The 19658-nt window shown below is 34.4% G+C and overlaps 1 protein-coding gene across 3 annotated transcripts in view; it reads left to right on the forward strand.

Moving 5' to 3' along the window:
* The window catches only part of DST (dystonin), a 541070-nt gene that overhangs the window by 463217 nt on the left and 58195 nt on the right, over positions 1-19658 (forward strand). For all 3 annotated transcript variants that reach the window (XM_049776729.1, XM_049776730.1, XM_049776727.1), the window contains 11 exons: positions 2556-2759; positions 3902-4133; positions 4567-4793; positions 7247-7369; positions 7491-7592; positions 12185-12286; positions 14105-14278; positions 15169-15324; positions 17298-17495; positions 17863-17991; positions 18925-19095. In XM_049776729.1, coding sequence (XP_049632686.1) covers positions 2556-2759; positions 3902-4133; positions 4567-4793; positions 7247-7369; positions 7491-7592; positions 12185-12286; positions 14105-14278; positions 15169-15324; positions 17298-17495; positions 17863-17991; positions 18925-19095 — 1818 coding nt within the window. The remainder of the gene's footprint in view (positions 1-2555; positions 2760-3901; positions 4134-4566; positions 4794-7246; positions 7370-7490; positions 7593-12184; positions 12287-14104; positions 14279-15168; positions 15325-17297; positions 17496-17862; positions 17992-18924; positions 19096-19658) is intronic.

Consider the following 19658-nt stretch of genomic DNA (forward strand, 5'->3'; position numbering starts at 1 on the left):
GGCTAAAGAGATTGTGGTACATATCCACAATGGAATATTTGCAGCCATCAGGAGAGATAAAACAATGAAATTTTTCTATACATGGATGTACATGGAATCTATTATGCTGAGTAAAGTAAGTCAGAGGCAGAGAGAGACACACACAGAATAGTCTCTCTCATCTATAGGTATTAAGAAAAATAAAATATATTGAAATAATTCTCAGAGATGAGGGCTGGAAGGACCTGCTCAAAATATGAAGCTCATCACAAAGAGTGCAGTTAGAAAAATAACTACTCTGAGAACTGTCATAACAATGTCAGTGAGTGAAGGATGTAGAAAGCCTGTCTCAAATACAGGTAGGGGTGATGGAGGGGAGAGATGAGGTCGTTGATGATGGGAAGATTGCACTGGTGAAGAGGGTGTTCTTTTTATGACTGAAACCCAACTACAGTCATGTTTGTAATCACTGTGTTTGAATGAAGATATTATTTTAAAAATTAAATATGTCATGGATTTCCTTGATCTGAATTGACTCAAGAAACTTTTTCTAGGATAGCATCAAACTGTGCGGATCATAATTGAAAGAAAGTTTCAAAATTGTTAGTTTTCCCTTGTTTTTTAATAATTTTCTGACTCAAAATATATGAGTTTTTGCATAAAGGGAAGAAAAATATTTGTGGCCAAATAACTCAGTTTTTCTAATTAAATTCATCACAATATTGTCAACTAGAAGGTCATTTTAACCAAGTGTATACTAACTCTAACGTGACTAGATTTTTATTACAGTATGTTGCCAGGTAAAGTTTTATTACATACGAGGCAAAGCAGTTCTTTTCAGTTCCTTTTGTTGTGCTAAGTATTGCTTACAAGATTCAGAGGTCCCATCAATTATTTTTGGCCAACTGCAATCCCAGTCCAGTGGTGCTGGATTGACTTCTAGGGTTGTGACCCTCACAGTATTTGGGATCTAGAGGACTCAATCCTGCGATGCCCAGGGGTCTATATGATGCTAGGAATCAAACCAGTATCAAATGCATGCAAGATAGACTTTAGGAAAGTTAAATCTCAGCAAAGATATTACATTTAGTTTATTTAACTTTATTGAGCCTTATAAAATATGGAAGCCAGAATTACATAACATTTTATTTTTCTGTGACATTCATTGATTATTAGAAAGTATTACAATGCTGCTTGTTGCTATGAATTAATTTCAGCTAGGGCTGCCAAGGAGCGGGATTGCTAACATGACTTTCATATATGCATATATGTGGGTATGTGTGTATATTTATATACATATCATGTTAGATTATAATCCCCAACTTGTATTAAAATGAGTTTGTGGTTTTTTTTTTAAATCTTTTGTCCAAACTTCAAATATAATATATTTTTTTGGAAATTGAGTTTTTGGTAGGTTGGTTTTTGGACCACACACAGTTGTCCTCAGGGTTTACTTCTGGCTCTCTGCTTAGGGATGACTACTGGAGGGCTCTGACAGCAAATGTAGTGTCAGAAATTGAACCCAGGTCAAGGTTATTTAAATAAAGTGCCCTATCTCTTTTTAGTTGGAAATAATTAATGCTTCTATGAAATCATTGCCTCAATTATTTAGGAGGCAAATCATTTGAGACATACTTTCCAATGAGGCAAAGAGCTCCTCCTCAATGGGTAATATGGTACAAATCTAAGGCTCCTCACTGCAGATGTAGACCAGCCTAGAAAAAAATATAGGCAAAGGTATATCTTCCCCTGGGGATGGTTTTGTATTTGGTTAAAGAAAAGCTCCTCAGTGGAGACCCTGAATTCTAAGTTTAAATGTCTTAGTCTATCTTAGTCTCTCAGGAAGAAATATTATTCTGCTTGTTTTCCATATCCACTCATTATTATCAAAGAATTATTTTAGTTCTTAACCCAATGATAATATGGAAAATATTCATGTGCCACATATTTTTAAATACAGCAAAATTAGTGTTTATTATATAACTTTTATTTGCCCTTGCTGAATTTAATATTTAAAAGTAAATACAAATAATTTTAAATATACATGTGAGTACATGTGAGTTTATATATACATATATACACATTTTATATTGGTTTATATATAATAGTGGCTTGTGCCTTCCTTAACCCTTTCTTTCTCTTTGTTCCTTCCTTCCTTCCTTCCCTCCCTTTTATCATGAGTGCATAGAAAGGTATCCCAAGATACCTTGGTTTCTGGTTTACCTTGGCTTGGTTTATAATACTTTTGTGTAATAAGAACCTTGATTAATACTGTTATCAAAATGTGCCTTGTAGGTGTGAAATGCATGAGGAACTGCTAGACACTATTTCATTCAATTTCCAGTTTTGTAGGTACCCAAATAGAGACTTTAACATAACCAACTGTTATTTAGTCTTTGTGCCTTTAGGCATTTCTTATGGGCAGAGACTTTTATGAGCTGTTGTTACATGTTAAATACCTTAAGATGAGGAAGTGTTTGTTTGGAGTTTCTTGCCAGCTGGAAACATTGGGAATGGACAGCTATAATATGGAGGTGTAACCCTGAGATACTGAGATGCTATTTGATTTGTTATAGCAACTGCGAGAGTTGATAGCCGAACACAAGCCTCATATTGATAAGATGAACAAAACTGGGCCACAGTTACTGGAATTAAGCCCAGAGGAAGGCTTTTCTATCCAGGAGAAATATGTGGCAGCTGACACCCTTTACAGTCAAATTAAAGAAGATGTCAAAAAGCGAGCTGTGGCTCTGGATGAAGCCATTTCTCAGTCAACTCAGGTAACCATATACCACAGAAGTATGGTTGTGTTCTTCGAAATAACAAAGCATGAAAAGATGTTTTCCTTGATCTCCTGATAAAATTTCAACAAAACTTATTTACTATTGAAACTATTGAGTATTGATGCCTGTAGGGGTAGTTTTTACTTCTGTCTAGTCCTTATATATTTTTCCTGCATATAGTTACATTGGCAAAGAGTTATCAGTCATTAAGAAATATACACTTGCTATCAGTGTCCATATATTTATATTAGTTTCCATCAAGAGGAGAATGCACTGTTTACCATGATGAGACAAAAAAGAAAACATCATTGATAATAGTTCTTCCAGGCAGCCATTAAGAAGAAAGACTAATAGGTTGTACAACAAATAATATAGAGAGTTAGAAATTGACAGTCTTTCTTTTCTGAAACACCTTTTTTTCAAGTAATTGATTTTGAAATTACCTACAGGTTTTCCTATTTTGAAGACTGAAAATAGGATTTTTTTAAATGGTTGATTTTTCTTTCCTCAGCTATTTTGGCATTAGAGTATTTCATATTTTTTGATCCCAAGTGATAATTCCTTTAATGTTTAAGACAGTGTATTAGGGGATACATTTTTATAATTTTGCTTTATTATCTATGAATTAAATTATATTATTTTATGAATCTGATCATATATCTGTGCTATATTAAATAAAAACTTCTATTACAATATTGTAGGGGTTTTATGTTAATTTTACAAGTATTTCTCATTAAGGGAGTTTAACTTTTTGGGATATCAAATTAGTAAAGTTGAATTAAGACAATGTTTTGAGAATAAACACCTGACTTATCTCTTCTTTAATTAATTTATTTAATTGATTGATTGATTCTTAATCGTGATTAATTTTAATTAAGATTAATGATTTAAACAATAAACAAGATGCTAATCAATCCAATTACATATAATCCATGTATATATTTCATAATAAAACACTCAATATGTTTTCCTTCATGTAACAGTTGACTGAAATACTGAAATACTTTGGATGGTTATAGTTATATTGACAAGAAAACTTAAAATTTAGTTCTCATGGCATTAAATTGATGAGCTTAGTGAGTCTTTATATATGGTATGTTAGATTTCCCTCCATAAATTATCCTTTCTTTTATTCTTAGTTTCATGACAAAATAGACCAGATCCTGGAGAGCCTGGAACGTATTGTGGAGCGCTTGAGGCAACCCCCCTCAATCTCTGCAGAGGTAGAGAAGATTAAAGAGCAAATCAGTGAAAATAAGAATGTGTCTGTAGACATGGAGAAGCTGCAGCCATTGTATGAAACTCTGAAACGGAGGGGAGAGGAAATGATTGCTCGATCTGGGGGCACTGATAAAGACATATCTGCCAAAGGTACACAGGAACAATGAACTTTTTCTCATTTCAAAAAATAAAATCTATGATAAATGCTCTGGCAACAAGCTTTCGTACATTGTTAAGACAAAACATGCAACTTATTCTTGAATAGGAGAACACAAAGAATATCCCTCAGTGATAATAGCACTTTCTTTGGAGTTAAGACTAGCCTTAGTGAATTTGAAACTTGGTGAACTTGGCTGTACTCTGAGCTCAATTGTATTTTCAGGAAAGGACTCCATTCAGGAGAAAGTCAGATACCCTCAGATCTTGCTTTTGTCTGGGCAAAAGGTTACTGGGCCCAGTGAAACCAAGACTAGAGTCAACTAAAATTTTGGTCCAGTTTTAGGTTCATAGCAAATAGGAGCACTTGCTTTGTTTGCCTAATTGGACTAATGCTTTGTCTTTTTGATAATGCTTTCTGCCATAGCTGTTCAAGATAAGCTTGACCAAATGATTTTCATTTGGGAAAATATACATACACTGATGGAAGAAAGGGAAGCCAAACTACTGGATGTAATGGAATTAGCAGAAAAGTTCTGGTGTGATCACTTGTCACTAGTTGTTACCACTAAAGATACTCAGGATTTCATCCGTGACCTAGAAGATCCTGGAATCGATCCCTCAGTAGTGAAACAACAGCAAGAGGCAGCCGAGGTAAGCAGAAAATCTCATTTACAGGTTTAAAAAAAACATATAATGAAAGCCAGATTCCTTTAGTAAGTATATGTAATTATTCTCTATAAAATGTATATCTGAGTCCAAAAGTGGATGTGCCAACATTTTTCAATTAGATGGTATCTATTCTCAGAGGTTCTGCTCTGCTTTTATTCTCAAATTTTGGTTTCTAACCTTACACAAAACAGTATACCTGCACACAGAGTAGAGTTTTCCTCTGCTCAAGCCTTGCAGACAATTTTCTCTGAATCTTCACCTACTGGGTGTATCTATCTGTTTAATCCACCTTCAGGGAAATTTTTGTCAGCTGCATCTGTCCAAACTCCCTAGAAAAAGATTACTCTAATATGTGTCTATTTCGAAAACCATATGTGCCTACTGTTTTTTTATGAAGCTCCTTCCCTTCTAATAATTAGAAAGAGGTCTCCCTTCCCCACCCAACATATGTGCACTTTCTACTGCTGCCAGTGGCTTCTGTCCGGCAGCGCCAGAAGATTTCAAATGAATCCGCCTCAGGGAAGTGAGTAAACAGGCCGGTACAGTGAAATATGAAGAAATGTTGAGAGCACACACAATGCGTGTATGGAGAACAGTGATCTGAGTTTAATATCTAAACTAGGGGTTTTTATAAGGGGTATAACACTAATCACAGGTGTCACAGGTCACATTTTTCTTTGTTAAGTACAACAGAAACTTATCAATGTACTTTGATCTTTAAAACAATACACAGTCTCTAGGTGTTTTGTAATCTTGGAATAAAATATAGTTCAGTTGGGAGCCCAGAGGATAAAAGGAAGGCAGACTTTTACATTTCGAGTAGTTTGTCTCTGGCCTGGCCCTAGCTGTCATACTGATGTAAATTAGGAGAGTAGCAAGAAGCCAGTTTCCTTTAACAAATTTCCTTTACCTAAGGGAACAGGTTTCTAGCTTAGGGGCTAAGACTAACTTCCTAAATTCTGGTTTTGAAAGAGATAAAACTTAGATGAAAGAGTATAGAATTATACCTAGTAAATTCAGTAGCCCAGTGCTATACTGGCCAAACCTTTTTTGGAGAGTAAATTAGTTAGCTGGTATTCCAGATAGGGGAAGTCCCTGGAGCAAGACAATCCTTTCTGTTACAAACTGCTATGTATTTAAAGACAAGGAGAGAAAAATCGTGGGTTTTTTTGATGCTGAGTATTCCAGGTAAAGATAAATTTAATGAGTACTCTTTTGCCTGTAAAAATTCTTGTGTTAGGATGAGAAAGGTTTTACTATGTTGTACACAGCAGTAGGGAGTATATACATGTATATATACATATATATGTATCAATTAAGTGTCTATAGTAAAGAAGGCAGAATGTCAGTTTCATTAACAGATCATCTCATTCAATAATCCACACTGAGAGGGAAGCCTCAGTAGGCCTATTAATGAGAGTTCTCAGGACTCTTCCAGTCATCCTCACTTGAGGGAAAAGACTTCTGGATGGGCCTGCTAGTAATATTTCCTCAGGAATTTTTGATCATCTACCCACGCTAAGATTATGAACATGCTAGCAGGTCTTCTGACTATCTCTGGAAATATTAAGATTCCAATTCTGTTAAGGCTGTGACATTCTACCCTCTGAATTTTTGTCCATTTCATTTCCTTACTACCCTAAAATGCTTTTGGGTACATCCTACTTAAATATCAAGGTTCAGTTCAGTTGTTACCTCCTTGTAACATCTTATATCTTTAGCAAAGTTATTCTCTTTGTCCTCCCCTGTTTGTTTTCTTGTGCAAAGGACTGAACACATAGTATGACTTAAGATCAATTATGTCTCTGTTTCCTAATGTTTCTTTGGTACCTGTATGGTCTCCAGTGTCTGGTTTAAATCTTCATTCATGCTTTTAATATGATCATTAAATTAATAAGTATATTTAGCTGGGAATGTAAAGGACAAAAATGGAAACTATACTTTGTCATCATAATTTTATAGTTTACCACTCATAGGTTGGTGACATAAAATAAAAATTGGGAAGCTATGTTGTGCTTTTCTTTTTTACTTTCTTTTAACAAATGCATTAATCTGTGTGGTCTTTGAACTCGTTTTACATAACAACTGTTTCGCTTATTTAATGGCTAATTGGTCTTTTGGAGAAGCAAAACATTCTATTATTTTAATACTTTTCAGTATTGATGATGTTTAAAAATATTTACTTTGATATTTGTTGCAGACTCATCCTTTATTGTTGTCTTTATAATAGACATATGGTGTCTGTTACTCATAGGATGTTGATTTTTAAGCACATCTCCTATTTATTATTGAAAAGTTTATTGTAGAAATAAATGAAAAAAAGTGAACTATTATTTCACTTTTTTTAAATTATCTACTATTAACAGCTTATTGTAATCTTTTTAATTTCAGTATGGATTTTCTTAAAACTTTAAGTCTACCATTTCTTATTTTAGGCCATAAGAGAAGAAATAGAAGGATTACAAGAAGAGTTGGACATAGTTGTTAACCTGGGTTCTGAACTCATCACTGCATGTGGGGAACCTGATAAACCCATTGTCAAGAAAAGTATAGATGAGGTATATCAAGATTATTTTCTACCCTTCATCAGGAATTATTAAAAAAATTTGTTAACAAAGCATATTGGCAGAAATGTTGATCCCAAGGAATACTAAAAGGACTCTCATATGTATATTCCAGTTAAACTCAGCATGGGACTCTCTAAACAAAGCCTGGAAAGACCGGATTGACAAACTGAAGGATGCTATGCAGGCTGCTGTTCAGTACCAGGATGGACTGCAGGTAAGGGAATTACAGTGTCTACTGGTTGGTCTTGGCTAGTAAAAGTCATGCTAATTGATGTCTACAATTTTACAAAACAGTGGCACCACATCAGACCCGCAAGTGTGTATGCAGTCTATACTTATTAATCTTTAGAAGATATTTCTGACAGTTGAGATGTGTGCAGATTTATATATACCTCCAAAACATTACCATACAATCACTGAACTTTACTTTGAGAGAAATATTTTTATTTTTTAAATAAGAATAAATGTTCCCACACTGTATTTTTTATAATGATTCAATAATAAACAGTAAAATGGAGCTGAATCTGAGTTCTGTTCTAAAGTTAAGAGGGATAATATGAAAGGAATAAACTAAACATTTAAAAATATCACTAAGTTGAAATAAAATCAGAAATAAAAGAAATTTGATTTAAAGCCAAGTGTTACCATGAAGTAAAAATAGATTTCTAATTAGGTCATAATCTTTTTGTGTTATAAAATAGTTGTTTTGGGGCCCAGAGAGATAGCACAGCAGCGTTTGCCTTGCAAGCAGCCAATCCAGGACCAAAGGTGGTTGGTTTGAATCCCGGTGTCCCATATGGTCCCCAATGCCTGCCATGAGGTATTTCTGAGCAGACAGCCAGGATTAACCACTGAGCAACGCTGGGTATGGCCCAAAAACCAAAAAAAAAAAAAAAAAGTTTTTTTTTTCACAACTTTAAATGTTCTCATTCATTCAGATAATTAGCCATTTTTTTCTAAACTTTTTTTAAAGTACTGATACTCTTACTAATTGAGATCAACACAGGAATATTATTCTCCTTACCTTCCTCTGTTCCATTTATTTCATTTCCTAACAAGTTGTAAGAGTTCAATTTTTCATCTGTCCTACATATGGAAAAAGCCTTACTATTTCCTTAATACAAAGTGAATATGATTTTTAAAGTTGAGCTGAGAGCATTTTTTTCCTTTTCATTAAGACTTTCCATTTCTATATTTGTAAAAATATCACTAATTTTACTTTATGCAGTTAAATAGTATTTTAAACTTTGGAAATATCTAAACTACTCACTACAGATGATATACACATCCCTTGTTTGTTTTTTTTTTTGTGTGTGTGTTGTGTTTTTTTGTTTTTTGGGTTTTTTTTTTTTTTTTTTTTTTGGTTTTTGGTTTTTGGTTTTTGGGCCACACCCAGTGGTGCTCAGGGGTTACTCCTGGCTTATCTGCTCAGAAATAGCTCCTGGCAGGCACAGGGACCATATGAGACGCCAGGATTCTAACCAACCACGTTGGGTCCTTGATCTGCTGCTTGCAAGGTAAACAGGGCTGTGCTATCTCTCTGGCCCTGTTTGTTTTTTTTAATCTTAGTGGTAATTTATTGGTGAGAGATCATTGACCACTAACTAACCAGGCTTCCATACTTAGTCTTTAAAGCCTCATGATAATTTTCACTTACCTTTGGAAAAGTCATTTGGTTGTCACCCTCTTGTGCAATACTTCCACCTCTGAGAGCCATTTGACCTCAGGCAACATTAATTGTAGGAGGCCACAGGTTTAATACTTGACTTGCACTGTCTCTTTACCACTGCCATGAAAACTTAGCCCATTAGAGATCCTGAAACACAGGTAGCAACCTCCCTGTGGAAATAAAAGGCTTATTAAATAGCTATTACAAGCTTTGCCTAGATGTGCAATCCTCCAGAGGTTTAAAGGCTTACTAAAAAGTAAATTTTATTTTTCCACATGTGACTCTTGGAGTTGTTTTTTTTTTTAATTGAATTAAACAAATTTTTTTTGTTTTGGGTTCACATGCAGCAGTGCTCAGGGAATTACTAGCTCTGCACTCAGGAATTATTCCTGGTGATGCTGGGGGAACCATAGTGGCACCAGGATTCAAACTCAGTTTAACTGCATACAAGGCAAGCACCCTCATTCCCCCTCCCCCACTGTATTGTTGCTCTGGATCCAGGTTCTTGAAATTTATTGATGACAAAGGGAAAAATACCAGGTGTTTTCCAAGGGTTATTTTTTAAAATTAGTATCTTTATTTAACATGTTGATTACAAACATGATTGTGGTTGAGTTTCAGTCATGTAAAGAACACCCCCTTCACCAGTGCAACATTCCTATCACCAATGTCCCAAATCTCCCTCCTCCCCAACCCACTCCAGCCTGTGCTCTAGACAGGCTTTCTACTTCACTCATTCATTCACATGGTTATGATAGTTCTCAGTATACTTATTTCTCTAACTGCACTCAACACTCTTTGTGGTGAGCTTCATGTAGTGAGCTGAAACTTCTAGCCTTCCTCTCTTTTGTCTCTGAAAATTATTGCAAGAATGTCTTTTATTTTAAAAAATACACTTTATGCTCCCACTACTTCATTAAAGTGAAAAATATGAATAAAAATGCTTCTAAGGGTTTTTTTTCCAGTAAAGTAGAAGAGAAAACTAGGAGAGCGTGAACTCCGTTACAGTTCAGAATAATAGTCTTATTTTTTAACTATTTATTGATTAATTGATTGATTGTTTTTGGGGCCACACTCAGTGGCGCTTAGGGATTACTCCTGGCTCTGCACTCAGAAATTGCCCTGGCAGGCTGGGGGACCATATGGGATGGGAATTGAACAGGGTCCTTCCAGGGTCAGCCATATGCAAGGCAAATGCCCTACCGCTGTGCTATCTCTTGGCCCCCTGAACAATAGGTTTAATTTTAATGGTAAGAATGTTAATACTGCTGGTGAGGTGGCTCGAGAGGTAAGGTGTCTGCCTTGCAAGTGCTAGCCAAGGAAGGACCACGGTTCAATCCCCCAGCGTCCCATATGGTCCCCCAAAGCCAGGGGCAATTTCTGAGCACTTAGCCATGAGTAACCCCTGAGCATCAAACGGGTGTGGACCAAAAAAAAAAGAATTTTAATACTAATAAAAGTAATATGTAGGAGTTTAGTTGAGCCAGATAAGTTTTTTCAAGTATTGAATTACAAACTTAATGCTTATTTGGATAAAAAATTGAATATGAATCTTTTTCTTTTAGTATTTATAGTGTACGTATATGCATAGAGAGCATAGAAAGTTTACTTCTTGAATATGTTACTCCTTTTCCAAAGGGGATTCTTTTTTTTACTTTTATGTTTCAGTGTTTTACAATTCTATTCAAAAAAAGATTTGCTTTGCAAATTTGGATGCATAATTGGACTTTAATATAAAATATTTTGGGGGGACAATTGTTTTTCTATAGTACTATTTTTAAAGTGAGCATTAAAATAGTACATTTTTTAAAATAAATTTATTTACAGAAAATGTATCATAGTTGACATAACTGATCATAATACATTTGTTTCAAAATTAGAAAGAGAAGTTATCAAAAATATAAAGAAAATAAAAAACATAAATAGGAGAAAAAATAGAGCATTGGAAAAGAAAAGGAGAATTAGCAGTTATATTCATGAAAATTATTGAATCACAAATAAAGTTGTTAATACAGTAGCAGAAGCTTTAGTACGCTCTTTTTAAAGAGAGTAGATGCACTAAGAAAAGAAAGATGTGTGTGTGTGTGTGTGTGTGTGTGTGTGTGTGTGGCAGTTGTTGTTTGCATAGGTACAGAAAAATATGGGAGAATATAGGAACGAAAAAATATGGGAAGGAAAAACCTTTGGCCTAAAAACAGGGAAATCTCACCCCTGAAGTATTTTGGCATAAGACCAACTCCAGGCTCCAGGCCTACTAGGTTGTCCAACCCCTTAGACATTCTGTGGACCCAGTTACAGTTCTTCACCATCAGAGTTGTTGCTGTCATGTTTCTGTAGTTACAGATCCTGGTTTCTGTACAGGTTCTATGTCAGAGGCCAGGTGGTGTATAGATAGCATCTTCTGGTTTCGTCTCACATTAGGTAGCATTGCAGAAAATCCTGCCCTAGAAGCAGACTATTGCTGTTCCTAGAATGCCAGGATGTCCTAAGTACTATCTTTGGAGTACATCGGTACTATGGCAGTAGTGGAGCCTGCCTTTTTAAAATTCTTATTCCTGGTGATGGTGTAGGAAAGAAACCAACAAGCCTAGGACTGACCGAGGTTCGACCCCCCCCACCGTATCTCATATGGTCCTCAGGCAGGAGCAATATGAGTGCATAGCCAGGAGTAACCCCTGAGCGCCCGGGTGTAGCCCAAAAACCAAAAAAAATAAAAATAAAAAAGTTCCTATCTCTATTAGATAAGAGCTTGTTTGCATATGTAATATTTTCCCATTTTAATGTGCATATGCAAAAAAAACAATGCCACAAGGTATTATATGGTTGAGGTATCAAGACCAACAATCCCCATAACCTTTTTCTTACATGGCCTCTAAACAAAGACTTGTCTACTAAAATTTTATACTTAACAGATCCTGAGGATGTGGGAAACTGCCACTAACTACATGAAGAGATATTCGATCATGGTTATGCCTTAAACTAGTACTATATTTACGCAAGCTGTCATGATTTCTTGTACAAAAGAGTCTCATTCCTGAATATATTTGTAGATGAATAATTGTTCTTTCTTATAAAACTTGGTACTACAGTAATCTCAAAGTACTATTATAACAACTTATGGACTAATGTTTTTTCAGGCCATATTCGACTGGGTAGATATTGCTGGTGGCAAATTAGCTTCGATGTCTCCAATTGGAACTGATCTTGAAACTGTCAAACAGCAGATTGATGAGCTAAAGGTATGGGTTCACTGTTTAAGATGACATTTTTATAATTTTGTTTCATTTTGTGCTTTACATGAAGCTCATTTAATTTTGTATAACAAGCATTATATTTTGGCTATGAAGCTGGTTTAAAAGCAATGTTTAAGTAATCATCAAATAAATCAAATATAATACTAGTATTTTTCTTAATACTGTAATCCCTGTCCATTATATAAAACCCTCAAAGTATAAATAAGCAAAAAGATAATTTTGGAAGCTCCCCAGAAATGCTCCGTGACCTCAGCAGCTATTTTCAAGAAAAATTCTTCACTATGGATAAATATGCAATAGTTCTCAAGAAACCCCTGAGTATGGAGGATTTACTATAGCACCGCACCATTAAATAAACCAACTCCCAGATTTTTTTTCTTTTTGGAACTATCTCTGCAGCTAATCTTTGCTTAAGCCACTCAAAATGTTAAACCAAGAGGCAACCACTATTAATACTTGGCTTACAATCATCCAGATATGGATGTTTCCTCTCTTAGGAGCAAGATAGAGGTATGGTGTGTTTTAAGTATGCAGATGTGTGTTATTATGCACATGCAGAACACAGTGTAGGGATTTCATAACTATTATCCAGTTGTGTCATTTTTGTTGAGATATATATAAATATACACATCACATTTTAATTTCCTTTAGTCATGTTCAGTGTAATTCATTGAGTCCAACAGTTTAAAGAAGCAAGATTTTACTTGCTATCCAAGATTTTAAGATACTGTGTTAATTTAAAATGTTGGTTGTTTTCCATCTGCTTTCCTTAGTATTTTTTTCTTTAGTGATTCTTGACCTCCAGCTGTGAAAATGACTAAAGTATTTTCTCTCAGAAATCCTTATGCTGATGATCCCTTATCAGTATTGGGATCATCTATTTCCTGCTTAATTTTAGTCTCCATTATTGAGTCATTTTCAATGACTTCATCTTTTTTTATGTAAACTTATTTTCTTACTTCAAAAGTGTGGTATTTTTATTTCTAAGCACAATACAGGAAAAGGGACTAGGGGGAATAATGTTCCTATTCCTGCCACTGTATTGCATTTTTCCATTTTATCTGGTCTAAACATGTACTAAACACATGGCAGGTCTCACATCTACATCACTAACTTAAATGAGGGGTAAAATTACTTTCTTTGTAAATTTGTGGTGGATAACAACTTTTGAACTCTTTGAAGATAACTTTTCATTTACTATAGTTGGTTTCTTTGAATTATTTTTATATTTTAAAAAATCAAGTCACTGCTTTTCTGTTATTTACAGTTAAGTTATTTGCTTTTACAGATTATAATAGTTTATGAAAAAGTTTTTGATTACATAAGCAACTATTTACTAACCTGTGTTGTTTGGCAAACCCAAGATTATTAAATTTTCAATGTCAGTGAAAACTGAAGAGACAATGATGTCATCCTAGGAGCAGTAGTAATGTACAGAAATAACTAAATATTAATGAACATAGCACAGAACATATAGCAAACAAAATGTTCAGTGGATACAAGATGTGTATATGCTATTGAATAGAAAAAAATCAGATTTTGTCTGGTTTTCATATATGCTAATATGTACAGTTCTCTATAATTTTAGTATTATTGAGTATATATAAGCACTGGAATAAGTTCAATGTGAAGTTTAATTTTCTTGATAAAGTCTCTGCTGGATTTTATTATTCCTCACTCTCCCAATAAAAAAGTATGAATTAGAATCAGTACCTACCCCAACAATTTTTGTTTAAAATGTGATTTTATATACAAATGTGTATATTATAAATCACTTATTTGTATACTTCTTTGATATAAAAGCAATTTAAGTCAGAAGCCTATCAACAACAGATAGAAATGGAAAGGTTGAACCATCAAGCTGAACTTTTGCTGAAGAAAGTTACAGAAGAGAGTGACAAACATACTGTTCAAGACCCATTAATGGAACTGAAATTGATTTGGGATAGCCTAGATGAGAGAATCATCAACAGACAGGTAAATAACAAGACCTTTATTAATAAATTTTGGTATCATATTTATGCAATTAAAAAATAAAATCAAGTTACTTGTACACAATTTTTGAAGCCCCTACTTCCTTGAATTTCTAGAATTCTTTTTATCTTATAACCCATGTTTGTTTTATTCTATTGAAACCATTGTGATTTACGAAGTTGGATTTCAGACATAACAGTGAATCAGGCCCATTTCCACCACCAGTGTCAACCTTCCTCCACCAATGTTCCTAGAGAACATTCTATACCACCACTCTTTTCCCCCTGGCCTGCCAAAATAACAGACCTGTTGTGAGTTTGGATTGTTATAGTTTGGGTCTCTTATTGACTTTGGCTTGGATATTTAGCTTTGTCATTTTTATCTCCACCAATAAATCTGTATTTGTTTTAAATACAAAAGCCCTTAAAGCTAAAATGTGAAAAAGATTTGTGGATAGAAATTATTGGTGGGGATCAGACTGTAACATTTACCAATGCCAAATAGAATTTCATATTCTTGAAATCTATAAAATGGTATATAAGCTAGTATTACTATAATGTGAAAAAAGTGGAAGGATTTGACAGGCTGGATATTTTTGTTTAGTTGGTTGGTTTGGGGGCCACACCCAGTGATGCTCAGGGGTTACTCGTGGCTATGCACTCAGAAATCGCTCCTGGTTTGGAGGACCATATGGGATGCCAGGGATCAAACTGAGGTCCTGAGTCCTGTGTGCAAGGCAAATGCCCTACCACTGCATTATTGCTCCAGCCCCCAGACTTGATATTTTACAGAGTTAAGCAGCACACAGTTTTTTTTTTCTCTTGATTTATAAATATAGGTCACTAATCATATGAAGTTCCTAATGGATTTTCTTCCTTTTTACTTTCATACAGCATAAGTTGGAGGGTGCTTTGTTAGCACTGGGTCAGTTCCAGCATGCACTGGATGAACTCCTTGCCTGGCTGACACACACAGAGGGCTTGCTAAGTGAACAGAAGCCTGTGGGAGGAGACCCGAAGGCCATTGAGATCGAACTTGCCAAGCATCATGTACGTCTCTTTCTGCCTCCCATGTTTCTTTTCTGTCATTTTTTTCTGTAAAGGGGATGGTAGGATAGAGAAATTTGGGGACCTCTGTTTTATCCTGACATTCCACAGTTTTTCATAAAACTTAAAGATTCACATTAATAGTGCTATCTTATTTACTATTAGGTCCTAAATTCTAACTTGAAATAGTTTTCTCCTGATTCTTTATTTTTTCTCTCATGACTCTTAAACAGAAAAGCATTGATTATTTTGCATAGTTGGTAGCATTTTAAAATAGTATTTTAATTCCTTAAGATTATTATATATACATATATATATATAACTTACTATTCTTGATTTTTCCTTTTACACTTTTCTTCACAATAATTATTGCCTAAAGTTGTTTTTCTTTCCTTTGCTTGACACTGTTTCTATGTATAGTCATTTTCTAATCGTATCTAATTAAACAGATCTTACTTTGCATCATTAATATTATTTATATTTTTGCTGTGAGCAAGAATTAGACTGCATAAAAACTGGTGTTCATAGTATATACATTTTTATAATTTTACCATTTCCCTCTACACACATCAGTGATAGGAACTTTGTAGAAGATAGTCTGTGCAGGAAAACATAATAAGCAGGCCCACTTAGTTGGTGGAGGTTATTTCTCCTTCCATTTATTTATCAGAGGTCGAAAGCTTTATCACTTGTAAGTGATAAAGTCAGAAAAAAAGGAGGGAATCTTTCTGTCTTATGATTTTCTAGCTCTAAGACTTTGCCTTACATTAGCAGGACTCAAGCCTTTTAGAAGAATGAGTTTTATAGAATCATGTTTTATGTTTTGACCAGAAGAACATGAAACTCTTTTTGAAATATACTCTTCCTAACATATTTCAGTTTTTATAAAGATGACTTTTATGTTCAGCTGATTTTATAAGTACTTTTGAGAATAAATCTCTCACCAGATACATCAGCAAAGAAAGAATCCAGTCCTGATGCTCTTCACTAAAAATCCCCTGAGTTTGCATTTTGTTCAGGTGTGGAATGTCTTCAGTAGGAGAACTGATATTCCTTCTCTTTCCTATTACTAAGCCAGTGATCATAGGAAAGTATTATCCTTCTTAGTAAAATTAGAGAAAATTTTTGTTTTGTTCTTGAACATATACAGTCTCCTTAAAAGGAAATTCTTACTAAGCTCTATTTTTTCTTTAAAGTATAATTTGGGGGAGAGGGCTCCCATGCTCAGGGCTTACTTCTGACTCTGTACCCAGGATCACTCCTGGCAGGCACTGGGGACCATTTAGGTTTTATTGTCAAGCCTACACAGATTGCCGATGTACAAAGCAAGCACTCTGCCCCACTTTTTCTCTCCCTAAAGTATAATTCTTTTCAATGTAAGAATTAGACTTACAGTTGCTTTCTGCCCATTATTTTTCCTGGGCTATTATATCTGACTATTATCAACCATATATTTATATGATTTAAAAAATGATAACTACTTACTAGAATATCTTGTACACATGCCCTCTATATAATTTCTAATTAGAATAGTTAAGCATTGGCATGCTGAGTTTGAGTATCCCTGAGAAACAGTGAAAATCATTCTGTGGTATTTGTTGTCCTTCTATAGGCTTCTTTGCAAAATATGGCACCATACATCTTAGAAATATATTTGAAAATTAATATTTTGAGTTCCAAATATCTTTATAATTATATTATAATCTGTAGATATTTAATATCAATTGCAGGCTTTTTAAAAAGGGATAACAAGCAAAAATCAATTTTTTTCTGAAAATATTGCTGTATTATTGGAAAAAACAGGAAAGCTTCAAAGTCAGGAAAAAGAAGACCACCTTTTAAAAATATTACTATAAAAATTTTTATAAATGGATGATCTGGCTTGAGAAAGTTTAATAATTTAAGAAATTAGTTAATTCAAAGCACTATTGACATATTTCAAACTAGCAAATACCATATTATTGTAATATTTTCAGGTTCTCCAAAATGATGTATTAGCCCATCAGTCCACAGTGGAAACAGTTAATAAAGCAGGAAATGATCTGATCCAATCAAGTGCAGGAGAAGAAGCAAGCAATCTTCAGAACAAGCTGGAGATTTTAAATCAACGGTGGCAAAAGGTTTTGGAGAAAACAGAACAAAGGAAACAGCAACTAGATGGTGCCTTGCATCAGGTGAATAAGGAATAAAATCTGAAAATTGTCTTTAAGATCAAAATAGAATAAAATTCTCCCATTGGTTTATAGACTTCTGCTTTAATTTTTATACCTTAAGGAAAGGAATGAATATTAAGTATGCTAAAGAACATGACCAATGAGAAAGGAGCTCTGTAGATTTTCAAATAATAGTGCTATTTCTGAGAGGGCTACTAATGAAGATTAAAAAGGCAAAGTTTCACTCTGGACCATTATTAAGAAAGCAGAGAGATGTTTCGTAGACTGAGATTGCTTGACACTCGTTGTTTCGTAGACTGAGATTGCTTGACACTCGTTTTTTGTTCAAAAGTGATCATGTCTATGGTTAAAATTCTTATCACTTCAGGCTAAAGGGTTCCATGGTGAAATTGAGGATTTACAGCAGTGGCTGACTGACACAGAGCGTCATCTGTTGGCATCCAAACCTCTGGGAGGTTTACCAGAAACAGCCAGGGAGCAGCTTAATGCCCACATGGTATGTTCCTTATTGACAACAGCTTTGAGTTCAGATTAAGAAATTGATCTCTTCGAGAAGCCCAGGTCATAAAAAAAAATGTTCTGGGAGAGACTTAAATGTTGTAGTATAAACATATGAGTGTCTGGAACACTGTAATTATTTCTATGTTATGATTTTTCCACTAAAAATGTCTTACTATATACTGTGTCTTAACTTTTTATCTAGGGCTTGAGCGGTGGTGCAGCAGTAGGGTGTTTGCCTTGCATGCGGCTGACCTAGGATGGACCACTGTTTGATCCCCCACCATCCCATATGGTCCCCCAAGCCAGGAGTGATTTCTGAGCGCATAGCCAGAAGTAACCCCTGATCTTCACAGGGTGTGGCCCCAAAACCAAAACAAAACATATATGTCTTCTGAGCACAGAGTTAAATTGTATGAAAAAGCAGTAGTCATTTTATAATAGTTTGAGGAGAGAATTAGAAAGCTCCTTGTTTTATGGAGAAGGAAATTGATGGTCAGGGAGGTCATATAACTCATCCCAGGACATAAAGCTAGAATGGGTTACTGTACAGTAACACTTAAAATATTGTTTCACAAACCATGGCAGGCCAAATGTGATTGCTAATGGTTGCACCATTTTTGAGATTTCTCAGTGTCTAAGGGCATTTTAGGATTTTTAGGTTTTTAGGTTTTATTTTTTTACAGTGAAAGGTTGAGAATCAGGGAAGTTGCTTGAGTGCTTGCCTTATATATGTGAAGCCCTGGTTCAATCCCTGGCATCACACACTAGATAAAACTTATGTCTGGGCTTTTAATATACCATGGCTTAGGGCTGTAAATATATATAGGATATATATACATATATGAGAATATATAAGGGATCTAGGTTGATAAACTGGAAAAATAGAATTATTAAAAATGATATAACTTGGAGGGATATTTCAATTTAGGAAATCTGTGCTGCCTTTGATCTAAAAGAAGAAACATATAAAAGTCTTATGGAGAAAGGCCAGCAGATGCTTACAAGATGCCCCAAATCTGCAGAAACAAATATTGACCAAGACATAAATAACATGAAAGAAAAATGGGAATCAGTGGAAACCAAGCTCAATGAAAGGAAAGTATGTACTTTTATGAATATGACATAATGTTTTAGTTATTTAATTTGACAGATTTTGCTTTATTTGATCTCTGAGTAGAATGTCAGAATAATTTTTTAACAATCTATATTCAGATGCTTCATGCTATAATCTGGAAATTTAATTATGTCTTTTAAAAAGTATTCGTGTTAACATAGAAGAACAATTAATGGACTCTACTCAAAGATATAGAAAGGTATATCATCAAGTGTTACTCTGTGTAATGTTACCACTATAGTCCACTCAAGTATGCATTATTAATTTCAGTTTTAAGTGCATTTATTAATTGAAGGGCTTTAGTATGTAGAGGTAAGGTAGAAAGATATCAAGAGAATAAGAGGATTTTATGCATAATCATTTATCTAACAAAAATCCTAAGAAAGAATTAAAATTCATATTAAATTCTGAATGTTTTTGCCATTTTTTAAAAAATCACAGGAATTAAAATTTATATTAAATTCTGAATGTTTTTTCCATTTTTTAAAAATCACAGCTATGGATAAGAAATCTTAATACTACAAGAAAAATTGTAGACTGTATATTGT

This window comes from Suncus etruscus, chromosome 7 (genome assembly GCF_024139225.1).
Source record: "Suncus etruscus isolate mSunEtr1 chromosome 7, mSunEtr1.pri.cur, whole genome shotgun sequence".
NCBI lineage: Eukaryota > Metazoa > Chordata > Mammalia > Eulipotyphla > Soricidae > Suncus > Suncus etruscus.